Source organism: Temnothorax curvispinosus, unplaced genomic scaffold (assembly GCF_003070985.1).
Source record: "Temnothorax curvispinosus isolate PA1 unplaced genomic scaffold, ASM307098v1 QBEX01004322.1, whole genome shotgun sequence".
NCBI classification, from domain to species: Eukaryota; Metazoa; Arthropoda; class Insecta; order Hymenoptera; family Formicidae; genus Temnothorax; species Temnothorax curvispinosus.
The window spans coordinates 1-23,935 of NW_020214102.1; the positions used below are offsets into that span (position 1 = coordinate 1).

General features: G+C 40.3%; 5 protein-coding genes across 8 annotated transcripts; 1 reads left to right on the plus strand and 4 right to left on the minus strand.

The window, feature by feature from the left end:
* The first annotated feature begins 6 nt into the window (after positions 1–6).
* LOC112453416 (amino acid transporter AVT1C-like) lies at positions 7–3,392 on the plus strand. Its single transcript, XM_025014196.1, has 9 exons — positions 7–279; positions 750–870; positions 1,031–1,143; positions 1,362–1,494; positions 1,573–1,707; positions 1,875–1,984; positions 2,223–2,429; positions 2,504–2,828; positions 2,976–3,392. The coding sequence occupies exons 1-9, from the start codon at positions 147–149 to the stop codon at positions 3,370–3,372; spliced, it is 1,674 nt and encodes a 557-aa protein (XP_024869964.1). The 5' UTR covers positions 7–146; the 3' UTR covers positions 3,373–3,392.
* Positions 3,393–4,250: 858 nt separating this feature from the next.
* Positions 4,251–6,456, minus strand: LOC112453419. Of its 2 annotated transcripts, XM_025014202.1 has the most exons (3): positions 5,160–6,456; positions 4,921–5,095; positions 4,251–4,338 (listed from the first exon to the last, which is right to left on the minus strand). In XM_025014202.1, the coding sequence occupies exons 1-3, from the start codon at positions 5,236–5,238 to the stop codon at positions 4,296–4,298; spliced, it is 297 nt and encodes a 98-aa protein (XP_024869970.1). In that variant the 5' UTR covers positions 5,239–6,456; the 3' UTR covers positions 4,251–4,295. The 2 variants fall into 2 exon arrangements, with proteins under 2 accessions (XP_024869970.1, XP_024869969.1); XM_025014201.1 differs by lacking the exon at positions 4,251–4,338 and having other exon boundaries at positions 4,524–5,095.
* A 104-nt stretch (positions 6,457–6,560) lies between these two features.
* LOC112453418 (modifier of mdg4-like) lies at positions 6,561–11,177 on the minus strand. 2 transcript variants are annotated; one of them, XM_025014198.1, is made up of 6 exons: positions 10,759–11,177; positions 10,351–10,538; positions 10,105–10,281; positions 9,416–9,896; positions 8,757–8,816; positions 6,561–7,233 (listed from the first exon to the last, which is right to left on the minus strand). In XM_025014198.1, the coding sequence occupies exons 2-6, from the start codon at positions 10,531–10,533 to the stop codon at positions 6,788–6,790; spliced, it is 1,347 nt and encodes a 448-aa protein (XP_024869966.1). In that variant the 5' UTR covers positions 10,534–10,538; positions 10,759–11,177; the 3' UTR covers positions 6,561–6,787. The 2 variants fall into 2 exon arrangements, with proteins under 2 accessions (XP_024869966.1, XP_024869968.1); XM_025014200.1 differs by lacking the exon at positions 8,757–8,816 and having other exon boundaries at positions 10,759–11,176.
* A 1,199-nt stretch (positions 11,178–12,376) lies between these two features.
* LOC112453417 lies at positions 12,377–14,218 on the minus strand. The gene has a single exon (XM_025014197.1). It carries the CDS (start codon positions 14,216–14,218, stop codon positions 12,659–12,661), a length of 1,560 nt encoding a protein of 519 aa, XP_024869965.1. The 3' UTR covers positions 12,377–12,658.
* Positions 14,219–14,675: 457 nt separating this feature from the next.
* LOC112453415 (transcription initiation factor TFIID subunit 1-like) lies at positions 14,676–23,755 on the minus strand. 2 transcript variants are annotated; one of them, XM_025014194.1, is made up of 16 exons: positions 23,614–23,755; positions 23,098–23,531; positions 22,296–22,708; positions 21,943–22,188; positions 21,727–21,855; positions 20,475–21,649; positions 19,303–19,565; positions 18,778–19,139; positions 17,454–18,698; positions 17,096–17,338; positions 16,435–16,873; positions 16,193–16,335; positions 15,947–16,084; positions 15,668–15,797; positions 15,383–15,595; positions 14,884–15,110 (listed from the first exon to the last, which is right to left on the minus strand). In XM_025014194.1, the coding sequence occupies exons 2-16, from the start codon at positions 23,444–23,446 to the stop codon at positions 14,884–14,886; spliced, it is 5,715 nt and encodes a 1,904-aa protein (XP_024869962.1). In that variant the 5' UTR covers positions 23,447–23,531; positions 23,614–23,755. The 2 variants fall into 2 exon arrangements, with proteins under 2 accessions (XP_024869963.1, XP_024869962.1); XM_025014195.1 differs by lacking the exon at positions 23,614–23,755 and having other exon boundaries at positions 14,676–15,110; positions 23,098–23,446.
* Between the last annotated feature and the right edge of the window lie 180 nt (positions 23,756–23,935).

Sequence of the window (23,935 nt, forward strand, 5' to 3'; positions counted from 1 at the left end):
CCCGTCCGGGCTAAGTCACTCGTGTTCGATACGGTATCGGGTTACCTCGGTGCTGCGGTACGGTGCGTATCGCGGCGAAAACCGGTCCAGATTCTTACCACGTTGAACATTATGTGTCTCAGTACCGTGTCTCAGCAGCGAGCGACATGAATCCCGAAAGCGCAACGTTGTGGAAGGACGGAAATTCGGGGCTGTCGTTGCTCTTCGCCACTCTGTGCATCGTCGATATTTTCGGCGTATTCCCGATAATCGCGTTACCACGATCGATTGTCCAGTGCGGTAAGATCTCGCTGCAATTTTTATCGGGCTAAGAGAAGTATCTGACGATATGAAATATTTTGCAAGAATACCGAACATCCTGAGAAATCTCTGTGATCTTTCTCAATTATGAATTAAAAATACTTACCAGAAATAAAAGAGGAATTTATACGAGAAGCTCTGTATAGCGAAAGAGAGGCTTGCTTGATTGCGAGAAGTGTTTGTAACGATTGTATATTTGTGATGACATTATATATAGCAATAAGTTAATGTTAATTAAAATAAAGAGTATCGCGTAATAATTATTGATTCCTGTATTAATCTATCAATAAAAGCGCCAGCACAAATTGTTCGTTTGTTAATGGTTTCCTATATTCCGTTTTGTTGATAGATATAATCCTTGGAATAAAAAAATTGGACATATATTAATACACAAAGAAGGATGGAATGTAATATGTACTTGTTGAAAAAATATGTGTACTTGTTATTAGGACTGTACGGAATCCCTTTGGTGCTTATTGTTCTTGGTTTGCAAATTTATACGGCCATTCTGTTGGGGAGATCATGGATTATCGCGACTGCTCTGGATCCACAGATTTCACGAAAAAATCGGTATCTCTCCACCGTCCATCTAGAATTAGAACATTTAAATGTACGCATGTCTGTACAAATTTCTCTCAGACACCTTTCTATTAAATTCTTCAATGTTTTCCACACAATAAGACATTTAAAAATGTAGATTTTACGTCTAGATATATAATTAAAATTGCAGCTATCCTCTCGCCGCTGTGACGGAATTAACGATGGGGCAGCGCGCACGATCCATCATTACTCTGCTTTTGGATCTGACGGTTTTTGGTTGCGGCATCCCGAATTTGTTAGTCGGTAGGTAAATAGGTACCTGCAATTATACTCATGGATTAAAACACAAAGTAACAATCATTTTTATTCCGTTCAAAAATTTGTTCTTTGTGCTCGACATGATTGATACGAATGCAAAGAAGAATATCCTCTTAATTATATTGCATTTTTTAATAGACTTTTCTAAGATGTTATGAGATATATCCTGCATATCATTTTGTTAAACGCAAATGATTTTTCAGCTTCACAGAACTTGCATCTGTTCGGGCTCAAGATATCGGGACAACGTTTTGATCTTTCCTTCTGTTATTGGCTATTGATAGTCGGCCTTTTACTTTGCCCGTTAATGTGGCTGGGCAGTCCGCGAGACATGAAGTAAGTCAGTAAACTGTTTTTCATATTATTATAATTCGTATACACCGGAAATGAATACTATTTATTGAATTATTATAGATGGATCGCAACGTGCTCTAGTATAATGGTCGCTTTAACAGCGATATTAACGTGGTGGAGCATTATAACTGATGACCGAACATCTGATGTCGCACCAATTGTCACTTCTCCAACGTGGGATAAATTTATTTCCGGGTACGTGCAATTCCTGTATCACACAAATATACATTTAGCAAGAGCTTTTTCCATAGTCAAAGTACATCATAAAATAATTAATATTATAGTATAATATTAAGTATAAATTTGCCAAATCAAACGATCTATTAATTAATTATTTAATAATTACTTGAACGAATTTTCAGATATGGTATGCTAGCCTTTCAGTTCGATGTGCATCCTACTTTAATGACGATACAGGTTGATATGCGCAGTCCTCGAGACATCGATAAAGCTATCTTCTTTTCTTTCATGGGTAAAAAATAGCGGAAAAAATTATTTCTTGCATTTTGTCTCTGTATACTTTGGGGCGGAGTCACAATATAAAATATTTTTCTTCCATTTATTCAAATTTCCACTTTTTATAATCTTAAATAATTTCGCATCTACTTCCTCAATATTGAAATAATATTTTATAGCTCCGAGCGTTTTCTTTTCTTGCAACTCCTCTCTCTGTTAGCATTATTCCTTACATTAATTTTTGTTTACAATAGCAAGCGGATCGCTGTTCACCATTACTACTTGCCTAGCCGTGTGGAAATACGGCGGCAATACGACTGTCAATATTCTTGAGGCTGTGCCATCCGGATCGATTGCAAATATCGCCATTCTATTAGCCGCTCTTCAGTTATGCTTCTCCAGCGTAATTGGCTACTCGGCACTCTTTCAACATCTGGAGGATCAATGGAGCGTACAAAGAAGTAAAGAAACTTTACATTTAACTGTGATTTAATTAAAACCATAATTAATTTACCCTACTATTATGTTGAATCAGCTTTTGGATGGAAACGATGCGCCATGCGATCGGCGGTAGTTTTTCTCAGCGTGGTTGTAGGCGAATCGGTATCGCGATTCGACATCGTTATGGCTCTGATCGGTGGCTCGTTAACCGGATCATTGGTCTTTGTTTTACCACCTCTAATATACGCTCGAGCATTAGCTTTAAAGAAAAAATCGAATCATATACCAACTGTCGAGGGACGAATTTATTCTGGTTCTCGCAAAAGACTTAACGGCGAAGAGCAACGTTTGATGGATCCCGGAGCTCATTCCCGTTCAATTTACTACGGTTTCCTGAGTGCCACGAATAATCCTCGCAGGTATCGAATGCTTAGATATATCTAAATACTTTTTTTTTTATTAATTAACTCTATATGTAAATTGAAAAACTTATTTTTCCAAAGCATGTTATCTTTGTTAAATCCATTCGACCTACATTTAGCGTTTTAATATTGAATTTTTACTAGCTACACGTATCTCTACTTCGACGACTTAGATGACGAGATAAATTCACATTTGAGCGGCGAGTCCGCTGATTGTTACGAGGGCGAACGCAGGGACGAAGCCACTCAAATTCCAATGACTAAAACTCGTCAGGAGGACCAGCCGCTTCTTATCGATGCTACAGAGCCAATCGGAAGTCGAATCAGGAGGTCTACAGGTGATCCGCAAGAGGAGACCGCAGGAACGGTTGCAAAGAGGAAGAAATTATGGAATCTAGAAAGGATGATTAATTACTTCGGCTGCTTCATAGTAATGATTGGTATAGCGATCACGCTGTCTTCGACATATGTCAACATTTGGAATACCATACGCTACGTGCGTTTTACGCCGCCGTGCATCATTAACGCTACTGCGGACTAAATCTTCGCACAGTTTCTCAATGTTCGTTTAGTTTTACCAATTAATTGTAACGTTTGTATTTTGTATAATATCTGTCGAATATGAAGAGTGCGATAAAATCGGATGTCTTATGGGTGTGAGAATGTAAAGCGATATTCTGCAATTTATCCTCACATATTTCATTTCAATCTAGAAATTATATTTCTTTCTTTTTTAGAATATCCGCAGAGAATTCTTCTCTCTGCTATCCGCGAACAAAAAATCGGGATGACAGTCTAGTGTAGGGTGTCAAACTTGTAACCACGGAAAACCAGGTTTGAGTCCACCTGATCACAGAAATTTTAATATTCTAAACTACACCCTCCGTACGAAAAATAAAGGGGGGGGGCTCTCATGCGGAGAAACTGGGCTCCGTCTTTTGGAAGAGACGTTAAGCTGTTGGTCCACACATAGCAACTGGAAACTGCTATGTGTATCCCCCCATAAAAGTGATTTCTAGTTTTCCAAACTGGGAGTTGAGTGCCTAGGCTAACAACCTGCCCCCTTAAAAATTACTGTTAAGAAACCTGAAGGCCAAACAATTCAGAAGGCCATGGCTCGACCTACTCGACCTTGAACTGTAGCACCATTGATGACAATAATCCGCGAATAAATACAATTAATCTCATGGCGTATTTCCTTTTGGTATACAATACTTTATTTCTATCATTTGTCTGTCTGAAACTGGCTTATAAAGAGCCCCTCTGCTTGAACACTAATACATCACTAGTATTCTTATTTGGTTCAATCGTAGGAAAATCTCACATATATATTGATATATTTAATCGTATTAAAAACACGATATCCAACAAATAGAATACATAAAGTTTAAAATTAAAATATAAAAAGCATTTTCTACTCATAAGCGCATTCACTGGTGAATGTGATGATTCTTGTTCTTACTTTCACACATAACCATTTTCCATTGTTGAGTCTTCAAAGCAAGCACTAAAAAGTCAAAATCATATTATAATTCTATAATTGTTAAACTTGATATCTTGCAATGATATTTTAAGGTTTCTGTTCACTCATCACTACTCAGATTGTGACATTCCACTTTCTGGCTGTATTGCTAAAGTTAATAAACATTATATAATATATATACTCAGATTGTGACGTCAGAAGCAAGAAAATATACAGTAAAAATTTTGCTAAATATTAAAATGGAAATACGTTTTAATAAAACAATACTTACAATCGATAGAACTGACTTGTAAATACCGAAAACTCTCTTTTTATTTCGTTAATTATGTATAATAAAAAACGAAATAAGCTATGTTCACAGCTAATGACAACTGTCAAATTAATAATATATAGAAATAAATATGATTTAATTCCTCCCCGAAACAAAAAATTAATTTTCGGTATATTTTACAAGTCGGTTCTATCGATTGTAAGTGTTGATTTATTGAAACATATTTCCATTTAAATATATTTAGTAAGAATTTTTATTGTATATTTTTTCACTTCTGACGTCACAATCTGAGATAGTAGTGGTGAGTAAACAGGAATCTTAATCGGCGTACGAACCTCATTCTCTCCATATATCGTTGTTTTTCAATTTCGATCTCCTCATTCAATACCTGCTTGAATTCCTGGATCAACATACGTCTCTCCTTCTCTAGTTCGGAAATCGTCCTTTGCACATAGCAGATTTTTCTCTCTATTTCACACCTTTCTGCGCTTGGAGTTTGCTCTTTATTTTCTGTTCCGAAATGAAATATATAAAAAGCAAAAATACAAACACAAAATCAAATAAAACGGTATACCTTGCTGCTGCTTCCGTTGATGTTGTCGTGTGATGTAACTCTTCAATGTATGTTTTACTTTTTCGTCAAAAGATGACATATTTATTACAAAAATAATCTCTCGTAAACTTTATTAATCTTGCCTAATCACTATATGATTTATGAACATTGCGCTAATCATAGATCTGTCTTTTGTTCTTCATTCCAGTATTATGCTTCGTTTTTCGTGGAAAAATCGCCAGCGTACTATATTAAAAATCGGTGGTCTGGATAATGACTAAAACCTAAAACCGATGAGTACGAACGGTACGTAAGCCGGTCAAACTAATAAATTATGTACGTATAATAGGTCATATGTGAATGATAAAAACAAATAATGAATAAAAAAACTTGAAAATTGTTAAAGCAACAGATTTAGTAGGCCAGCAGCTCGCCAAGAGACAACGCACGTGTAAAGCATGCTTCGTGACACGTGTACTTCGACCAATAACATTCAGGCGCTTGTAACCAATAGCAGACTTCGAAACATTCTTTGTTCTCACACTTATTGGATACCTATACCGCGTGCTTCATGTCCTCCTTAATTATTTCTTATTCTATTCGACATTTATAATCTCATTATTAGCGTTGCGGAAACATCGTAGAAATCGATAATTTTTTCGATTACGTTTTTAAAATATTAGGAAAATATCACACAATGCAACATTCGATCATTTTTCTATATCTAATATATATCTGAAATATCTTAGAAATTTTATTTTACGACGTTAAACGTATGCAATTTATTATTTTGATTATCACGTTTTATGTGTCCGATGATTTTAATATTTTGAAAATCGTAATATATATAGGTACTTCGAATTGCATGGAATGTGTTACGATGAAATCGAAATGTACTGCCATTTTTTGACGGTATGTTCAATGAATTATTTGTAATACGTATTAAAATTACCGCATTGATCGATCCCTTTATGCTATGTACTAGAATCGATACAATGTTTTAAAATATGTAATTGTCCTGAAAAGAAAAATACGAGAATATAGAATTAAGAAAAACTGCCAGAAGCCCAAGCTGTACGAAACCTTTGAATTTTTCCATATATTTAGTACCGGTCTACAATAGGTGTTTTAAGCCCTAAGCCTTAAGAAATTGTTCAATCACAGTTGAATTTGAGGAGAATAGTTGACTGTGATTGGTCAATTTCTTAGGGCTTAGGGCTTAAAACACCTATTGTAGATGGGCACTTATTCCCATATATTCGCGATTGCACCGCAATGGTTGTACACACGAAGTAATGTACTCGATAAATACTCGTATTAATTCGCCCGCACATATCGTGAGAATGACGATGAATTTCGGAAGATGTGGGAGTGATGAAGATCGGACGGTAGATGGAAAGGGTAGATAGCTCTGCAAGAACGTGTACAATAAGGCGCTTTATTTCTAAAAACCTCACGCTCATTTAGCATCGTATAGAAATAGTACTTCTTATGTCTAGATTGTGCGAGTTGTAGCATGGTGCGCAAGTATAAATATAATAAATTTCAGTCGCAGCTCGTCGCTCTCCGCCTCGTTAGCATTCGTTAATCTTCGTTGCCCTTTCTCGGCGGGCATGTTGAAGGGAGACCTTCCCGAGAGAACTGTCCTTTCACATGCCGTCACCGCCGCTGTCGCCGGTACCACCATCGCCGTCGACGCTGACACCGTCGTCGCCGGCTGCCAGCGATTTGCTGCCCTTATCCCGTTTGGCGTTGTGATAGAGGTAGGAGTGTACACGCAGACTGTTACTGTTCTTATATTTATTACCACAAAGCTTACACGTGAGACTTTCAAGCGGGCCGTGAATATAACGGACGTGGAGCTTGAGGTTCTCCTTGCGCGTGAACTGACGCAAGCACCACGGGCACGCGTACATACGTATTACCTTGCCATGCTCCATGCGCAACGTCGGTCCCAGCTCTGAAACGACACGTAACGTTGTCTCCAACGGTAAGCTGCTGCCGGGGATACCCTTGACGGTACGTCGTCCCTTATTGCTGGAATTCGCCGTCTCATACGTGAAATCACTCGGATAAGTCGCCGTGTCGCTCAGACCTGGCGAGAAAGATGTGAGAGAATATCAAAGATGCGTTCGATTCGATAAAGCTATCACGGAACTACATAAAGAGTGTGAAAGATGAATGTTAAATAGGATGCACATAAATGTATAAGAAAAAGAGAGAGCGAAAGAGAGAGGGGGGGGGGGCGAGGGAGGGAGAGGAAGGGAGGGAGGAAGGGAGAGAGAGAGAGAGAGGGGGGGGAATCAGAATCGTCATTTATTAGACGCTCTGGGACTACGTCCCCTAAAGCGTCGAAACTAAATTACAAAAAGAGTAGCAAATTAAGTATAAAACATTCTCATGGATTCATATATAAGAAGCAGTTACAAAAAAAAATATAAGAATAAAGAAAACAAAGAAAATACAGATAATATAAATGAGACGTGTTACTACATTATCTTAGAGCTTACAACTAAAAAGAAAAAGCCATAACTGAAAGATAATTTACAAAAGCCATAGAATAAAAGATAGTTTACACTATAATCTCAAGATACGCTCAGATCTGCTGACGGAAGTCTCATGCACCTAAAGACGAAAATTGCGAAAACAGGAATTCATATAGTTTGGTCTTGAAAGAGCCGATACACGTCGCGTTGCAAATGTCAGAAGGGAGAGAGTTTCACGGCTCGGCAGCGGATAAACAAAAAGATCGCTTATAGAATTCAGTACGGCAGAGCGGAAAGTTTAGGGCATCAATCGGAGCTCTAGTATGGCGCTGCATACTTTCATGCCTAAATGTAAAATTGCTGTAGATAACTTGCGGTTTTTTCTTCCTGAGTACCGAGAATGTCAAGGGGGGGGGGGGAGGGAGAGAGAGAGAGGGGGGGGGGAGGGGGGGGGGGGGAGAGAGGGGGAGAGAAAGAGAGAGAGAAATATTAGATCGCTGCGAAAGACTTATATTTGCCAAATAAAATTAAAAACGCAATTTCAGTAAAGTGGAAGCAAGATCATAGGCTTCCCTCTTTCATGTACAGAGAAATCTTTCAATTCAATCTTCAAAGAACTCAAGTTTCCTAAATTTATTTAATATAAAGTTGGATAGGGAAGCGACAACTAAATTTGCACCAATCTAATACTTATAAGCAATGTGCAATATGTGCATAGCAGAGATACGACTTCTGAGATATTGAAAAATTAACTTATACGATAAAAGAAGGCGAGGTATGACTTGTATATTTACATTTAAAGATTGATAAGAAATATAAAAAAGATGAATGATGCAATTTGTATTTTTCCTGTAACAAAATCGCTTCATTCATTATACAGTCGAGTCATCATCTAAAGAGATAAGTGACAAATTAGCATGAGAACGAATAGTTTTGCGATTTGAAAAGAAACAGAGGATAAGACCATCGTCAGCGTAGAACCAATTCACGAGTACTGGGATATGAAACTAGCCAATATATGATCCGCCTGCAAAAAAAGTATCTTGCGAATTGGTTCTCTTTCCGTACATGCTGCTGAACAAGTTGAAGAATGTGAACGACAAGCGAAATGCGGTAGAAGTGTAAAACGTACCGAACGGCTGAGTTTGTGAATTCTGATTGTAGGGAACTAACTGCGTATCTGGCGTGATATCTGTAAGATAACATCGCTTTCTCTAGACATTCATGACCGATGAGATGAGGTGCCTGATGAACTTATGCAGAGTATAACTCGAGGAACATCGTTTGCTCGGATTTGAAACACCCATTCGCGTGAACATGCAAACGTGATATTGCGTTGATCACAGAGATTAAATTGACTTTAACCCCCGGCGTTGCGGTTCAACGAACTGATTTTACATGTGATAAATGACCATATTCCTTGCTAAATCGTAATGCGTTAGAAATTTGATAGAGAAACCAAGTCGCTTGTTGGAAGGATGGCAATGAGATAAAAAATGTCCACGCTAGAAATACCGGGGGTTAATTATTCAGTACGTAAAAGTGCTTAGGAGCTTGCGTCGCAGTCAAACATGTGATAATGAGTCTCAATAACAAAGTATACATCTATCCGTGGCAAGACTTGAGTGCGTCAAACCTTTGGGGCGCCGATACTGCTGGTACAGCAAACTTTTCTCTTTGCCGAAGGGCGTTTCAGCTCCGGATGACGTTCCGACGACGTCATTCGATCTACCGTTAGCGTTGTCTTTAAAGTACACGAGATGCCGACAGGATGGGGGGGAGAATCACTACCTTGTTTCGGCACGTTCTCGTTGCCGGTATAGAGTATTTTTTCCGCCGTGTATCTGTATCCCGAATCCGTGTCCGTGTCCATCGTGTAATCCAGCGGTTCGTGCTTGGTTGACTGTGGCTGACTCACGTCGGACGTGCAATCCAACGGCTGTTCTTCGCACGGCGCATCCGTACTTCTGCTCCTCTCGCTGAATGCCGTCCGTGCGTCCGGAGCATTGTAGTCGGCTTCAGTGCAACTTTGCCAGTGGCAAGTGTCAGTGACAGTTGATGTTTGTACGGTAAATGGTCTTTCTCTCGTCGAGATATCGTCTGTCGAAGTGCTCTGCCTCGTTGTCGACTGTTCTTTCACGATATGCGTCAGCCTGCCGAATGTGGAAACGTTTTCATCCGTACCGCTAGGATCGCATTTGTCCCTCTCCATCTCATAGAAATCACGATCCTCAAAGTCCTCGTCATTCTTCCCAAGACTTTCTCTGAATCTCTGCAATGCAACAATCAGCTCTGTAAAAGCACCGTACACTCTCAATATATTTTATTCGAGTTTATATAGAAATTGATTTGGAAAAGGAGTAACAACTTTTATAAGTAATAGCACCCTTTCTCACATTCCACACATTGTTACTGTAACATTAGCACTTTCCCAAAGCACTCTATATCTTTGCAAAAATAATTCCAGCCGTATAGCGAACCTCATCTGCTTCTGTAGTCAGTCCTTTTATTTGTAGAGCCTCTGCAACTTTCAAAAAACCAGCAATATCCTCCTGCTTGATATTGACCTCCCCTTGATACATGAAATGCAGCATAGCTGACAAATCTCGATAATTGACATCTTTCAGGATGACAATAGGATGCTTGCATGAGTTTCCCTGTGTACAACAAATCACTGGAGCTTCAGCAGAAGCGCTCCCACAACCGTTGCTACTAGAATAATATACCTTGAAAAGCTCTCGGAAATACGTGCTGCAGACCGACAATATCAGCTTGTGGGCTCGCAGGATCTGACCTTCGGCGGCCAACGTGACGTCCACAAGGTGCTCGTCTGTCAGCAAAGTGTACAAACCCGAAGACAAGTTTGTGGGGAAGCTGTTCCACACCAAGGAGAATTGTTCGTCAGACATTGTTCCTACGTGAAAGACATCTCGTATACTCGGTAGAAAAGCAAGAGAACGTTAGATAGCCTAGATAATTCGCGAGTGCCGCATCAGGCTGCTTCTATAGCTACCTATGACGCACTGTCATTACGATTGTCAATGCATGAACTGCTATATTACACTATGCTATGTTACACTTGTGTCGTTTGAAATTGGATAACGTTATCGGTACAGTAACCACAATTTCTTTACCTTCGATGATTCCGTGTTTACAAGCGGAGGAAGTTAACCTTGTAACAAGAATCCTCCCCGCGACAATGACTATAACGATGACGACGAAACTAATTAACTGACAATGCTTTCGACACTGCTCTATAACATTGTCAGATCGTTTATATCGCAAGTATAGAGCTGCACTTCAAGTATTCGAGGCCTGACTGATCGTTCGAGCACCGTAAAAGTAGTAGCTGCAAGGTGCAAGATGCAAGACTGTGCTCACTGTGCAAGACGCAATCAGAAACAGTTTAGAACGCGGTCCCGCGCGCGGAGGCCTGAGTCACTTCGATATGCGCGAATTACAAAAGCGGTGCGCCATAAATCATGCGATCTTCGTCGCGCTCCGAGATGGCGACGCGTGCACGGCGTGCAATCTCGCGCAATGGCGCCGCAACCAACAATGACCAATAACAATGCGGTCGAGATATGATATATATCAACGATATTTAAGCGGAGAGCACGGACTTTTGCATAACGCATAATGCGTAAGCATAAGAAAATTGATTGGTCTATTTCTTTATGCACATGTATATGGACCAATCAATTTTTTTATGCTTACGCATTATGCATTATGTAAAAGTCTGTGCTCCCCGCTTTACATATTTTACACAAACACATATATAATATATATACAATACAGGATCAGTTTTATTTCATATGTGCCAATTATCTCCGTTAATTATCTCAATCAGAAAGTATCGGTTTATTGGAAAAATGTTTCAGATAAAAAAAAGTTGAAGGGTTCGAAGGAAGCCAATAGACGATTTTATTAGATTTTAGGTCCGGGATCCATGTTGAGTCCAGTAGAGCCCAAGTCGAACTTTTTAAATAAAAACCCACCCCCATTCTTGAGGGGGTAATTGGCAGAGATAATTGGCATACGAAATAACACACCCTGTATATATTTTAGCTTTAATTATACACAATATAATAGGCTGCGGTCCACTTGACGCTATTATACAAATGCTTTGGAGCGTTCTTCTTCTCCTTCTTTCTTCATTGAAAGAAAAGAAGAGGAATGCTTTGAAGCATTTGTAGCGTCAAGTGGACCGCGCGCGCGCGCGCGCACACACACACACACACATCTATAGTTAAATTCATACATATAATATAATACGTGATTGAGGAGGAATCTGCAATATTCCGGAAGGTGATAGTATTGATGATTCTAAGGGTCATATGAACATGGGTCCTATTCCTACTATTACCAAGATATTCTGGTTATAACGTGAAAAAAGCACCATGCGTATGGAGGGATAGAAATAAAAGACAAAGACTGACAACGTTTACACTACCTTCTTCAGTTTTCAGTACAGCATTGTCAGTCATTTGATATTCGGTCGTGCAACAACAACCAAGGCTGACAACACCTAAGGCTGATAGTAGAGAACGAGACGTTATTTGCCTTTTCACGTTATAACCAGAATATCTCGGTAACCGTTAGGAATAGGACCATGTTCATATGACCCTTTTTGCTTAGAATCATCAATACTATCACCTCCCGAAATATTGCAGATTCCTCCTCAATCACCCTGTATATGAATTATTATATAATTATATAACTCAATAGGCTCAACTGGGCATCAATGTAATTTTCTACAAACGTCTTATAAAATAAGATACAAATAACAACAGAACTATTCTGTTATTGCACAATAATCTCTCTATTAATTCCTATTATTAATATCTATTTATACTTGTAAGATATAATTCTTCATTCTTCCTCTCTAATATTTAAATTCAGAGTGCCCTGAATAGTTTCTAACCTTTCCATGAATCTTTCTTCATTCGAAATATAATAGAGTTGATCTCAAAGAGAGAGATCTGTGAAATCCTGATTCATTTCAGAAATCACATTCGATTTGTGGAGCTTATATCAAACGATTAATGAAGTGCTGTCATGGCTGTCGGTGAGACGGAAGCATTTCCAGAGGCCGTAGCGCGCCTCCCAGTCGATGAAGAACAGCTCCGGCTTGTTCCAGAGAACGTGATGCAACGCAAAGTTATACTGGGACTGGATGGGAGGGTTCAGATGCGGCGCCCACTGCGCCCTTTCCATCACGATCCTGTTCACGTAGCTGTAGAACACTTCGGCCTTGTGTATCCAGCAGATGAGGGACATAATGGAGATGATCATAGCGTGCACGTGGCAGGCTACCTCCACGCGATTATTCTGCTGCTGCAGGATGATCTCCTGCAGGTTCATCGCGAGGCAAACCAGGGCAGCGGCCGTGAAGCCGCATGGTACCTCGACGGCAATCAGACACACCGTGCAGTACGTCGTTTCGAGATTCATCCTTGAGTTCATGTGGTTTATTAGACTCTTCAATAGGCTATCGTGCAGCAATTCGCGGTGCAGCTTGAAAAACAGCCTGTCTTCTTTGCGACACTGTGCGACACGCAGGTCGAGACGCGTGTGTTCGAAAAAGATCCTAGGCGTGTCGAAAATCGCACGGTTGTCCTTGCGGTCCATCAAGTACTGAAGCACCCGGTTGCCCAGAAGGCTGGTCAACCGACTAGACGAGCCCACCATTCGCATTAACAGCGGGAAGATCGTCGGCGTGAGTGTCTGCTCATATAGATCCGCCTGATGCGTATAAGCGGCAAATTCCAGGGTGCTGCCAAACTCCAGAACGAATTCGTCAGTCGTGCCTGCGGCTACTGTCCATGAGCACATGTGCTGCACGACCACCAGTAGCTGATCATTCGACAGATGCTTCATGGTGTTTCTCAGACAAACTTCCAAACCCTTCTTGAGGCTTGCGAGCGGTGGCGGCAGCGATGGCACCAAGGAAGCGGAGGAAGAAGAGTCAAAAATGGTTGTCAATCGTGCGATGATACTGGCGTGAAAGAGCCCGAGCATCCTCTCTATCGTCGCCACTGTATCCTGCGTTGCTGGCCACACATACACGTCAAGGAGCTCGTACAATACTCTGACGAGGCCGCGAGCGTCCTCGACGCCGATCTCTGGTAGCGTTAACTTGTTCCAGACTGCGTGGATGATCAGCCCGACGCTAACAGGACTGACGTCCAGTAGACTGTACATCACTTCGAAACAGAAGGTCTCGAATTTCCAGAGTCGCTCGTGGTAGACGGCTTCTACGATCGTCTCTACAACTTCCCGCGACTTCTCCGGCAGGTAGCTCTTCAGCAGGGAGTGGTAGCAGTCTCGAGCGACTCTGAACTTCCGTCGACGTTTCCATTCGCAAAACCCATCCATGTGCAGCACGCTCTCATAGTGTAACAGGATCCTCAGGAGGCACGTGACAAGTGCGCGAGGATGGCGAGACTGCAATTGCTTCTTCGTCGCATTTCTAACGATCATCGTTATCTTATCCAAAGTCTTATCCTGCTGCGCCGGGGAGTGAAAAACAGTCGACGAGAAGCTCTTAGAGATATCATCCATTCTTCGTGCGAGTTCTTCATCGGTGATCATTCGTAGAATCGATACAAAGTTGCTTAGATTTTAAGAGAAATGTGACAGAAGCCAGAGTTCCTAAAAAACGAAATACGAGATATTAAAAATAGAAATATAATAGAGAGCAATAATATGAATAATATTATATATAATACGTAGAAGAGACTGAAATTTATAAAAATATGGAATAATAAAACCAAAATATTTTATGCGGGTTAAAATTCAACTTTCAATTTTTTTGGAAGATTATAATAGAAACGTGAAATTGCAGCTTACCTCGTATTAAAAGATTCGTGTTGTGATGTTTTTCAGTGTAATTACCAGTCCACAATTTTAATGTTCATATTACCTGTCTCCTATTCTTGCCGACGTATTAAATTTAAAATAGCACGATAAAAAGATCTATAAGTAATAACGATCTATAATACATATTATTTACATAAGTACAGCGATATAATATAGCGGGACACGTCCGTAGATAAAAAACAATACTTTATTCTATATTTACAAATTCCTATACATTTATGCACATAATGTACGAAGAGTACGTCCCAAAATTCTCGATTTTACAAAGTGGACTTAAGAATTCGCGAGTCTTTAACTATATCTCTAACCCATTATTAAATATATTAAATACACGGTACTCGCATATTATTTTAACAAATGTAACAAAGCTTTCGTATTTAGAACCACAAATCACCGCCGACGTCCTCGTCCGGTTGCGGCAGCTGTTGCTGCTGATTCTGCTCTTCTACTTCCTGCTTTAATGTGGTGTTTTCGGCGTCATCGTCGCTTTCGGAAACGGCTAAGTCGTCCTGGATCTTATTTTCGCCTTTATCGTCTCTGGCCGGTAAACCAGCCAACAGAAAGTCTGACGGATCGTAATTTGGATCGACGTCCATGCTCTCATCTACGAGTGGAAAGTCAACATTTACGAGTCAGTAAAAAATTGATACAACTTTATTATCGAGCAAACAATCCAATAAAAAATTCGTTTTATTTTTGAAGAGTTATACCTCGTATTTCTTGAAACCGTTCGGTTACGCGCGATTAAAAATAGTAATAGGTTTCTCTTGAATTATCTATATTCCTGTATGGTTTCTATTTTCTTCAAAAGAGTAGATTATCAAGCAAAGCGATAGAAAAATCAATTATTGATTACTTGAAACTTTGTCTTCTTACCTTGTTGAAGCAGTTGCTGTTCGCCCATATAAAAACCGACGTTGCCTAACTGGACCATCGCCTCGGCGGCTTGCTGACTATCATCGTCCGCTAATATGACACCTTCTTCTCTGACTTCACTTAATTCCAGTGCCTCCGTTTCGTTTTGCTCGGAATGTTCGTCTGTGCCGAATGGCACTTCATCGAACTCATCTTCACTGGAGAATTGAAGATCTGTAACAGAAAGAAAGACTGTTAATCAAACTCCGATAGATACATAATAAAATTAGGATTATATTGCTTTACCTTCTTCGAGTACATCTTTCTTTTTCGAGTTTCTATCCATATCCGCTTCCATGTCTCCTTCTACATCGACAAAATCGAAGTCATCCATATTTGATTTGCCAAATGGATTTTCCGGAGAACTGGTCTGACTCTGAGCATAATTTCAATATTGAATAAAATGTAGAAATTAAAGACGTCAAGCATTAAAAAAGCGGAGATTAAGTAACGAAATAATAAAATGTGAATTATAAGCAAGAAATATATACGCTAAGTAAACATAAGAATAAATATAATCCTTACGCCTCTGTATTCAGGTTCTGTAATAGTATAGTTTTCCTCATCCTGACAAAGCCACGAGGAATCTATGTCCGCTTGTTCCATCGCCCGTTTTTGCACGAGCACTATATTGTTCTCTAGTTGCGTCAGATGTTCATCATACTAAAACAAAGTTCATCATTGTTTGTAACTATTCCAGTAATTCCTTATTCTTATTTTTAAGAACTCTTAATAACTTTTTTCATCTAATTAACATAAAAACATTTATACCTCGTCTAATGTGTCTTTACACACTTTAACCAGCAACTCCGCTTTATTTGTGAGCGGAGAGTCCTTGCCATTATAAAGCGTGCAATTCTCCAAAATCTGTTCGATATCTCTGAGAAATTCGTTACGACTGTGGTATTTGTGCGCTGAAAGGGTTTTAAAAATAGATAAATTAATTTCAAGAAAATAAATTACAATCATACAAATCTATATCTTTTATACATTAACAAATTAAAATTTCTTACCAGAAACTTTTTTAGATATTGTTTCTAGGTCCATCGGCCTCTTGACAATACTGTAATAATCCTTCACCATTTTTTTATTCACAGGTTTCATGAACGGCCATACTTCTGTCATGGATTTCAATTTGTTGTTGACAACGTTGTCCAAGATGAAGGTGAGGGCAACTTGGTCATTGTCGTCAAGAAGAGGATTGATTGCTTTCTCCAGCCTCATCAAACGATCCTCCTTTTCACCGAGCCTCTCGACGCACGTATCCAACATTCTCCTAGCGGCTACAGTCAACGAACTCTTCGTTCCATTATAGAGTGTCGAGTTCTCCACGATCTGATTGACATCCGCCAGAAATTCTTCCCTGCTTTGATATTTTTTCATTCTCAAATTTTCACGTATGGTCTGTAGATCCATGGGTCGCTGTATGATCTTGTGATAATCGGGGACTACCTGATGACAAATAATAGCACGATTTATATATATTCGTAAAAAAATATTTTTCGATTTTTAAGATATTTCCACTACACAAATATTCTATTTAAATTTTTATGTATACTTTTATATATTTATATCAACTTATATAAAGCTCTTATAATTGAAATTTAATATTATTTCAATTCGATTCATAATCGAAGTTTTTAGTTTAATCTCGTAAGTTAAAATAGCTTTTACTTTAGCATTGACTGGAAACAGGAACGGTTGCACATCGGGCAAATCCCTCATCTCGTTCAGAATGCTTTCCAACATTGTTGACATTACGACAACTGGGTCAGTCCTACGCCTGTTAACCGGCCTTTGGTGGCGTTTCAAATAATCGCAGTGGTCATCTGTGGGCGGTTTCCTGCGTTTCTTCGAATTCACCGCCTCCTTCGGCACTTTGAGCAACAATGTACGTCTCTTCATCTCCTCGGCATGCTAAAATAAACCATAGATTTTGATCAGCATTTTAGATTCTTCGGATTCCGTAATTGATATGAATATTCCTCAGATTGAGCCCTTGTCATTAAATTTTCAATATCCATCAACTCACCTTGATAAGTTTCGAGGATAGTTTCACCTTAGTGCCATCGACATTAACTAGATCCTGATCGTCGGTATTTAGCTGCTTTTCAATTTCCTCCTCCTGTTCCTCAGTCATCGCAACGTTAACCGGTGCTGTGGCAATGCTGTTCTGGTAGAGCGGACAGGCCTTGTTGGTACGCATGTGACCAACGTTGCCACAAGCGCCGCACTTAAGCTTCAGATCTGGCTTGAGTTTAGGCTTTTTGCGCTTGGGAGGCGATACCTCCGGTTTAGGATGTTTGGGTGCGGGGGTGGAGGAAGTAGAGGATTGGAAATTACAGAATGGAAGGATACTAGTTGAGGAAGTGGTAGTCGGGGTGTTAGTGTTGCTGCGATCAAATATGTTGTTGCTCGAATTGTTGATGCTGCTGCCGTTCACTATCGGCGGCCCACCCAACATACGTTCTCTCTCCTGATTCCGTTTGATTCGTCGCAACTGTTCCTGAATCCTACGCTTCTCCCGCTTCATTTCTTCCTTCTGCGCCTCGTCCAATGTGGCGAACTGCTTGATAAACGTCTCATCTTTCGAATTGCGGATCTTTATGTACGTGTCGATCACAGCAGGCTTCCTCACCAGCTCGACTCGCGTATACTCCTTACCCTCCGGATTACGGAACGTGCGGTAGATCTTTAATACGCGACCCTGCTGCGCATTGAAGTTGTTAACCGGGCTATCCTCTTCGTCGTCCTTCTTTTTGCTCTCCTTGGCCTTCTTGCTCTCCTGCTCCTGCGCCTCGCCCATCAGCATCTTCCGTAGCTCGTGCCGCTGTTGCTCCTCCCGCTCCAGCGATAGCTGCGTGCTGGTCTTTTTGTTCGACAACATATTCTCAATGTTCTTACCCATTTCCTCGATATCAGAGCTATCCTCTTCCGAGCTCTCGCCTTCGTCTGTGCTCAATACTTCGTTTGACGACAATACGCGGTTCTGCAAGTCGAAGATTCGTTGGCACTCCTCCTTGTAACGTTCTTGATGTTCGGCGATAGAGAAACGATTGCCACGTGAAAACTTCGTCATGCCCTCCTCACCGGCTTTTGCTTTCTCTGTGGACAGAGTTCGAACTACGTCGATTACCTCCCAACGCGATAACTTCTTAATCTCTTCCTCGGGTACGCCGAACTTTCGCAGCAACGCTTTTGCATTGTTCAAGGACAATCTCCTCAAGTCTGCATCTGTGCCAGTTACAGTTCTTTTTGGTTGAGCTTCTTGCTCTTCCTATCCGAAACAACATTTCATGATTTATTCTAATATGAATAATAACACTTTTAATTAATAGATACTTGTCAGAACAAACCTTGCTAATAGTTGGTTTATTCGGCACTCTAACATAAGAGAAACCTTCACCGCACCCAGTTGGATCGGCTGGACCTGCCAACTGCAGTAAACACTTTCCTTTCATGGCTTGGATGTATGCGCGCGTCGTGTTCCATGGTGCCACCTTCACCTCGTCATCCATCTTTAGCTGCATATCTTCGTCGTCATCGTCCTGTGGAGTGAACAGAAACTTCTCACCGTATCCGGCGTCCTTTAGACGCTGTTCGGCCGCAATCATGCTGAAATAAGCGCAGCATTGCTCTGGCGACACCATAGCGCGGATCTCTTCCTCCGTTGGCAATCTAAAGTCCGGTTTTATTACCCACCAATTGGAATCCATGCCTATTCAATATCAAAAGGTTTCTGAGTAATGTAAACGTTTATAGACTTGCTTAGAAATGAAATATAACAGCAACAACGCTCTTTTTCTATGCAATTTTTACTTTGCTTCCTTTCAGCTTTTATTGCAGAAAAAATAACGAACAACTTGATATTAGTTACGCACCGGTTCTTTTAAAGTCAGCGCACAGCTTCAATCTCTTCCTGATGCTACTCTCGCTGTGAGATGGGAAGGCCTTCTTTATATCATCCATCTTAATTCGTCGGGGAGTATCGCGTGACTTCCAGAACAATCTGTATATGAACACCTGTAGAAAATCTCGTACAAAGTTGTTTGCTCTCTTTGAGTTAGGTCCAGGAACTTCGTAAAGTGGGCATTCCTGTCCGGCAACAAACAAGGCGTCCACTTCTCTAACATAATATTGCTGTCTGGAAAGATTACAAAATCAATGAAAATAAATACAACATTTTGATAGATATATGTATATGTATACACAAGATGCTCCAGGATTTAACCGACAAATTGCAGAGATATTCTACAAGTGGAAATAAAAAAAAATGTTATATGAAGTTTGGCTAGAAATGCTTTATTACAATGTTATAAACAAATATTGAAACGGAATATGAAATAGGTAAAAATGGATCTCCGAAATCGCCATATTTACCGCTTCTTGATTTTTATTTATGGGGAACTTTAAAAAACGAGGTTTACAGTACAGAAGTAATTTCCCGTGAAAATTTAATGCAACGAATTAATAATTCAATTAGTAAGATGCAACAAAATTCTCAGGAAATTTGTTGCATTTGTAATAAGTTTCGTATTACATCGATGTCAAGGTGCTATTGTCATGCAAGGACATTTTAAAATACGTTACTAATTGTCATTACTAAAAGTCGGTTTATTCATACTTTGTACGTAGGAAAATCCGTTGTTATCTATATTTCATGTTTTATTTCAATATTTGTTGCCAATATGATTACTTCTGTACTGTGTAAACCTTTATCTTTTAATTTCTCATAAGTAAAGATCAAGAGGCGTTAAATCTGATGATCTCGGATATCAGAGGACCAGTTTTGCCTATTTTATGTTCCATTTCAATATTTATTCATAACTTTGTAATAAGGCATTTCTAGTTAAACTTCATATAACATTTTTTTCTTATTTTTACTTGTAGAATGTCTTCCCGCAATTTGTCGGTTAAATCCTGGGACATCCTTTAATATTTCGTATGTATATGTCCAGGCATTCCTACCGGTGATCGTACACAAGAAATATAAAAATTGGCAAGCGTAGAAAATGGAAGAATATAAACATGATTGTATATTAAGGCGAATTACCTCGTTCTTATAACTAAGAAATCGGTCTCGGGAATTTTGTGCTCGTAAAGGGGAGCTCTGTACATGTTATTCTCGACTGCCTGGATGCTTTGGCCAGGCGTGAGTATTCCCAGGAAGGGGCTGGTGTGAGCGTATGCAGTCTCTCCGTATCTGTACGTCTGCGGTCCCTGATCCTTGCCCGCCCTCCTCTTGTAATAGTTCTTCACTTTGGAGCACATGCCAACCTGATTCATAAGCGGTGGATGTTCCTCTGAAAACTCAACGAGCACCAACTCGCCGTCCCGTCCGGTTAAGTCCTCAGGTGTTCTCATGAAGAACACATCGCCCCCACCGGAAGCAATCCTTTCTTGCTCTCGTTGCTTAGCTTTCTTCTTAATGTGCTTTAGTAGGGGCAAGACACCATGCGGTCCTGGATGAGCCAACGGCCCATGGCTGAACCTTCGCAACGGCGGCCTATGAAAATTTCTCAATCGCATTGGACCCATGTGCGTTTGTACAAAAGGAACGCGCAGCTCCACTACTGGAGTGCTGTGTTGTATCAAATTGCCGCCGCCGACTTTCAGCCTCAACGTAGTTTCTGAGGACTTGGGCATGTAATACGTGTCATTTGATATGTTAAACGGATCTCGGTCGGGCGACTTTGGCGGTGGCGGAGGCGTGTCTTCTTCAAGGACGTTGATGACGCCCGCTTTGCCCAGCAATAGTTTGCTCTTCTTGACATGCGGATGCGGAATTTTTACCTTGGGCTGCGGGCCATTATCCTTGTGAAGAAGAGCGGGATCTATATCGTCCGGTATGCCTAGAACTATGTTCTCGTCGTTCGGATCCAATGTAAGTATCTTCGGTTTTGGGATCTTTCTCATGTTTTCAGGATCCCAAATGACCTCTTCCTCCCATAAACCGTAAACAAGCTCTTCATTTTCCACCGGAAATATCGAATACCACGTATCGTCTTCCTCCCGCTGTTGTTGCTGATTTCCCTTACCCATGTTCATCTTATTCTTCTGAGATTGCATATGCAATGGCGTTGTAATTTGTGAAGTGGCCAGTCTAACGTTAGGTGCTACATTAACCGGGGCACCCTTTCCTGGCTGACTGAAGGCTTGCGCGGTTCTGTTACCGCTCGATGGCACCCAGCCAGCAGCATTGTTCTTACTGTTTAACTTCTGCATTACCTATTAAATAAGAAATAAATTTATTTCTTATTTTTGGCAAGCATGTGATACTGACCGCTTTATTAACAAAATTGTACCTTATGCTTTATGTCATCTCCGTTCCAGACAACATCATCTTCCCAATGCAACTGGGACACCATTAAAAATGCGTCATCAGCAAACTCCTCATCTTGGGTTTCTGGTTTGTCGCCTTCTTGCTCTTCCACCTAATTTCAGAACAAGAAAGTATAAATGTTTAAAGATAATTACGCAATAGTAATCAGTGTGTTAAACACAACATAATAAGAACGCACTTTTTCAATCGTCTTGAAGCCGTAGTTGAACCCGTCTCCAGTTTCTGGAACTTCTAGCATGTCATACCACAACTGCGCGGGTCCAAATCTCCAGTCAGCCACTTTGGGTCCCATGTCACCGTTCTCTCCATTCTCGCCGGTCTTACCGGTCTGTTCCTTGTCTTCTACCGGTCGCAGAAGTTTGTTTTCGTCATCCGAGCGACATGCTTCCGCGCTCGGCTCAGGACCGTAATGCACGATCCAACCCTGAAACAAATAACACAATATTAACCCTCTGTATTCAGCAGCGTAATAACAATAGCAATTAGCAATTTCACAGATCTAAAGAAAATATTGATATGAAGAGATTATACCTTAAATTTGGGTTTTTTGTCATCCTGATCAGAGCCAGAATCAGAATCTCTGACATCATGATGCTTTTTCTTCTTACGTCGCTTCCTCACACCTCTCCATATCTGTGGCAGACTGCTCGGCTTGCCTGGACCGAACAGTCGTGAGAATCTGAGTACTTTGTTGGCGCGAAAGTCTGGGAACAATTCGGTGACGTCGATATTAGCGTACTTGGACGGCAGCATGGAAGCGAGGGGCGTCTCCAATTTACGTTGACGCGCCGCCTCTGCTTCCTCTGCAGTCAATGCCTCTTTTTCCTCTGGTATCGGCGGCGGTGGCATCAATTGTGTATCTGATTTGCTGATGACCTCCTCATCGTCGGCATCATAATCTGCATTCTCCTTGTCAACTTTCTTGTCAAGTCCATTACTTTTAGCTAAAAACAAATATTGAAACTCATGACTCTTCATTAATCATTGTAAATAAAGACACATAATATCAGTCAACTATATACTAGAATGTAAACTCTACTCTAGAAGAAAACGGAAAAAAAGATGGAAGACTATAACCAGCTGTTTTTTTTCTATTGCTGTACTTTTCAAGGACAATAGAAAACCATTGATTAATCAAAATTTGTTAAATAGAAATAATCCCTAATCAATCCATCTTTTTCTTCTTGTTACCCAGTTGCTAAGCATGGTAATGCATACTCCAATATAGTATATAGTTTACTGCATAATATACATTTTAACATTACATTAATGCTATAATTATCAATTGTATATAAATATGATATCTATACAAAACCACAATGCAGCTACTAACAGATCTCATCATTTGTATCATCCGCTAACTCATTTATATCCGAAAAATCTAGCGCGGTGGGTGATTTTGCCAAGTAATCCACATCTGTGTCATTCACAGTTGTGTTTTGATCCTCCTTATCATCCGCTTTGCCATTCTCTTTCTCCTCGGCATTGTTGTCATTGGACATCATCTCATTGATGAACGAACTCAGACCAAGGTGACTGAGTGAAGCTAAATGTTGCTTAGCTTCAGGATCCAAGATATCATCCTCCAATTGACCATTGTCGTCGATGTTGCCAAAGAGGAAGCCAGTGATGTTGAGGCCAGACGCAAAGTCCTTCTCGTTCTCCTCGTCGGAATCCCCCATTTCTCCCTTGTTGAGATTTAACGGAAAATTCAACCTTTGCAATGTAAAGCCCGTGAAATGTCTGCCTGCTGAACGTACGCTAGTTCTATAAGTCAATCACAAAATCAGAATACAATAACATCTTTTTTTATTCGCTCTTATAATTTGCAAAATAGTATCGATCTTACCTCACGCGAATTATGCCCGGCACCGGCGAATCGCGCACGAAACCCGGTCCAGCAGTTTGTTTACATAAATATCATCGCGATGATCAACCATCCGCAAAACAAACGGGAACCAACTAATAACCAAAAACACGACCTCGCTGAATTTATCTGGAACTCCGATCGTACGGATACTAGATACGTAGAATGAATCGGGTTCTCCTTTGTCGCAAGTCGCGACATCTGTAGAATCAATTTAAATTAAAATCGCGTTGTTCTAGCGTTGTCTAGGAACTTTGTAAATCATGATTACCCTAAACAGAGAGAATTCTTCTCTCTGCCCTAG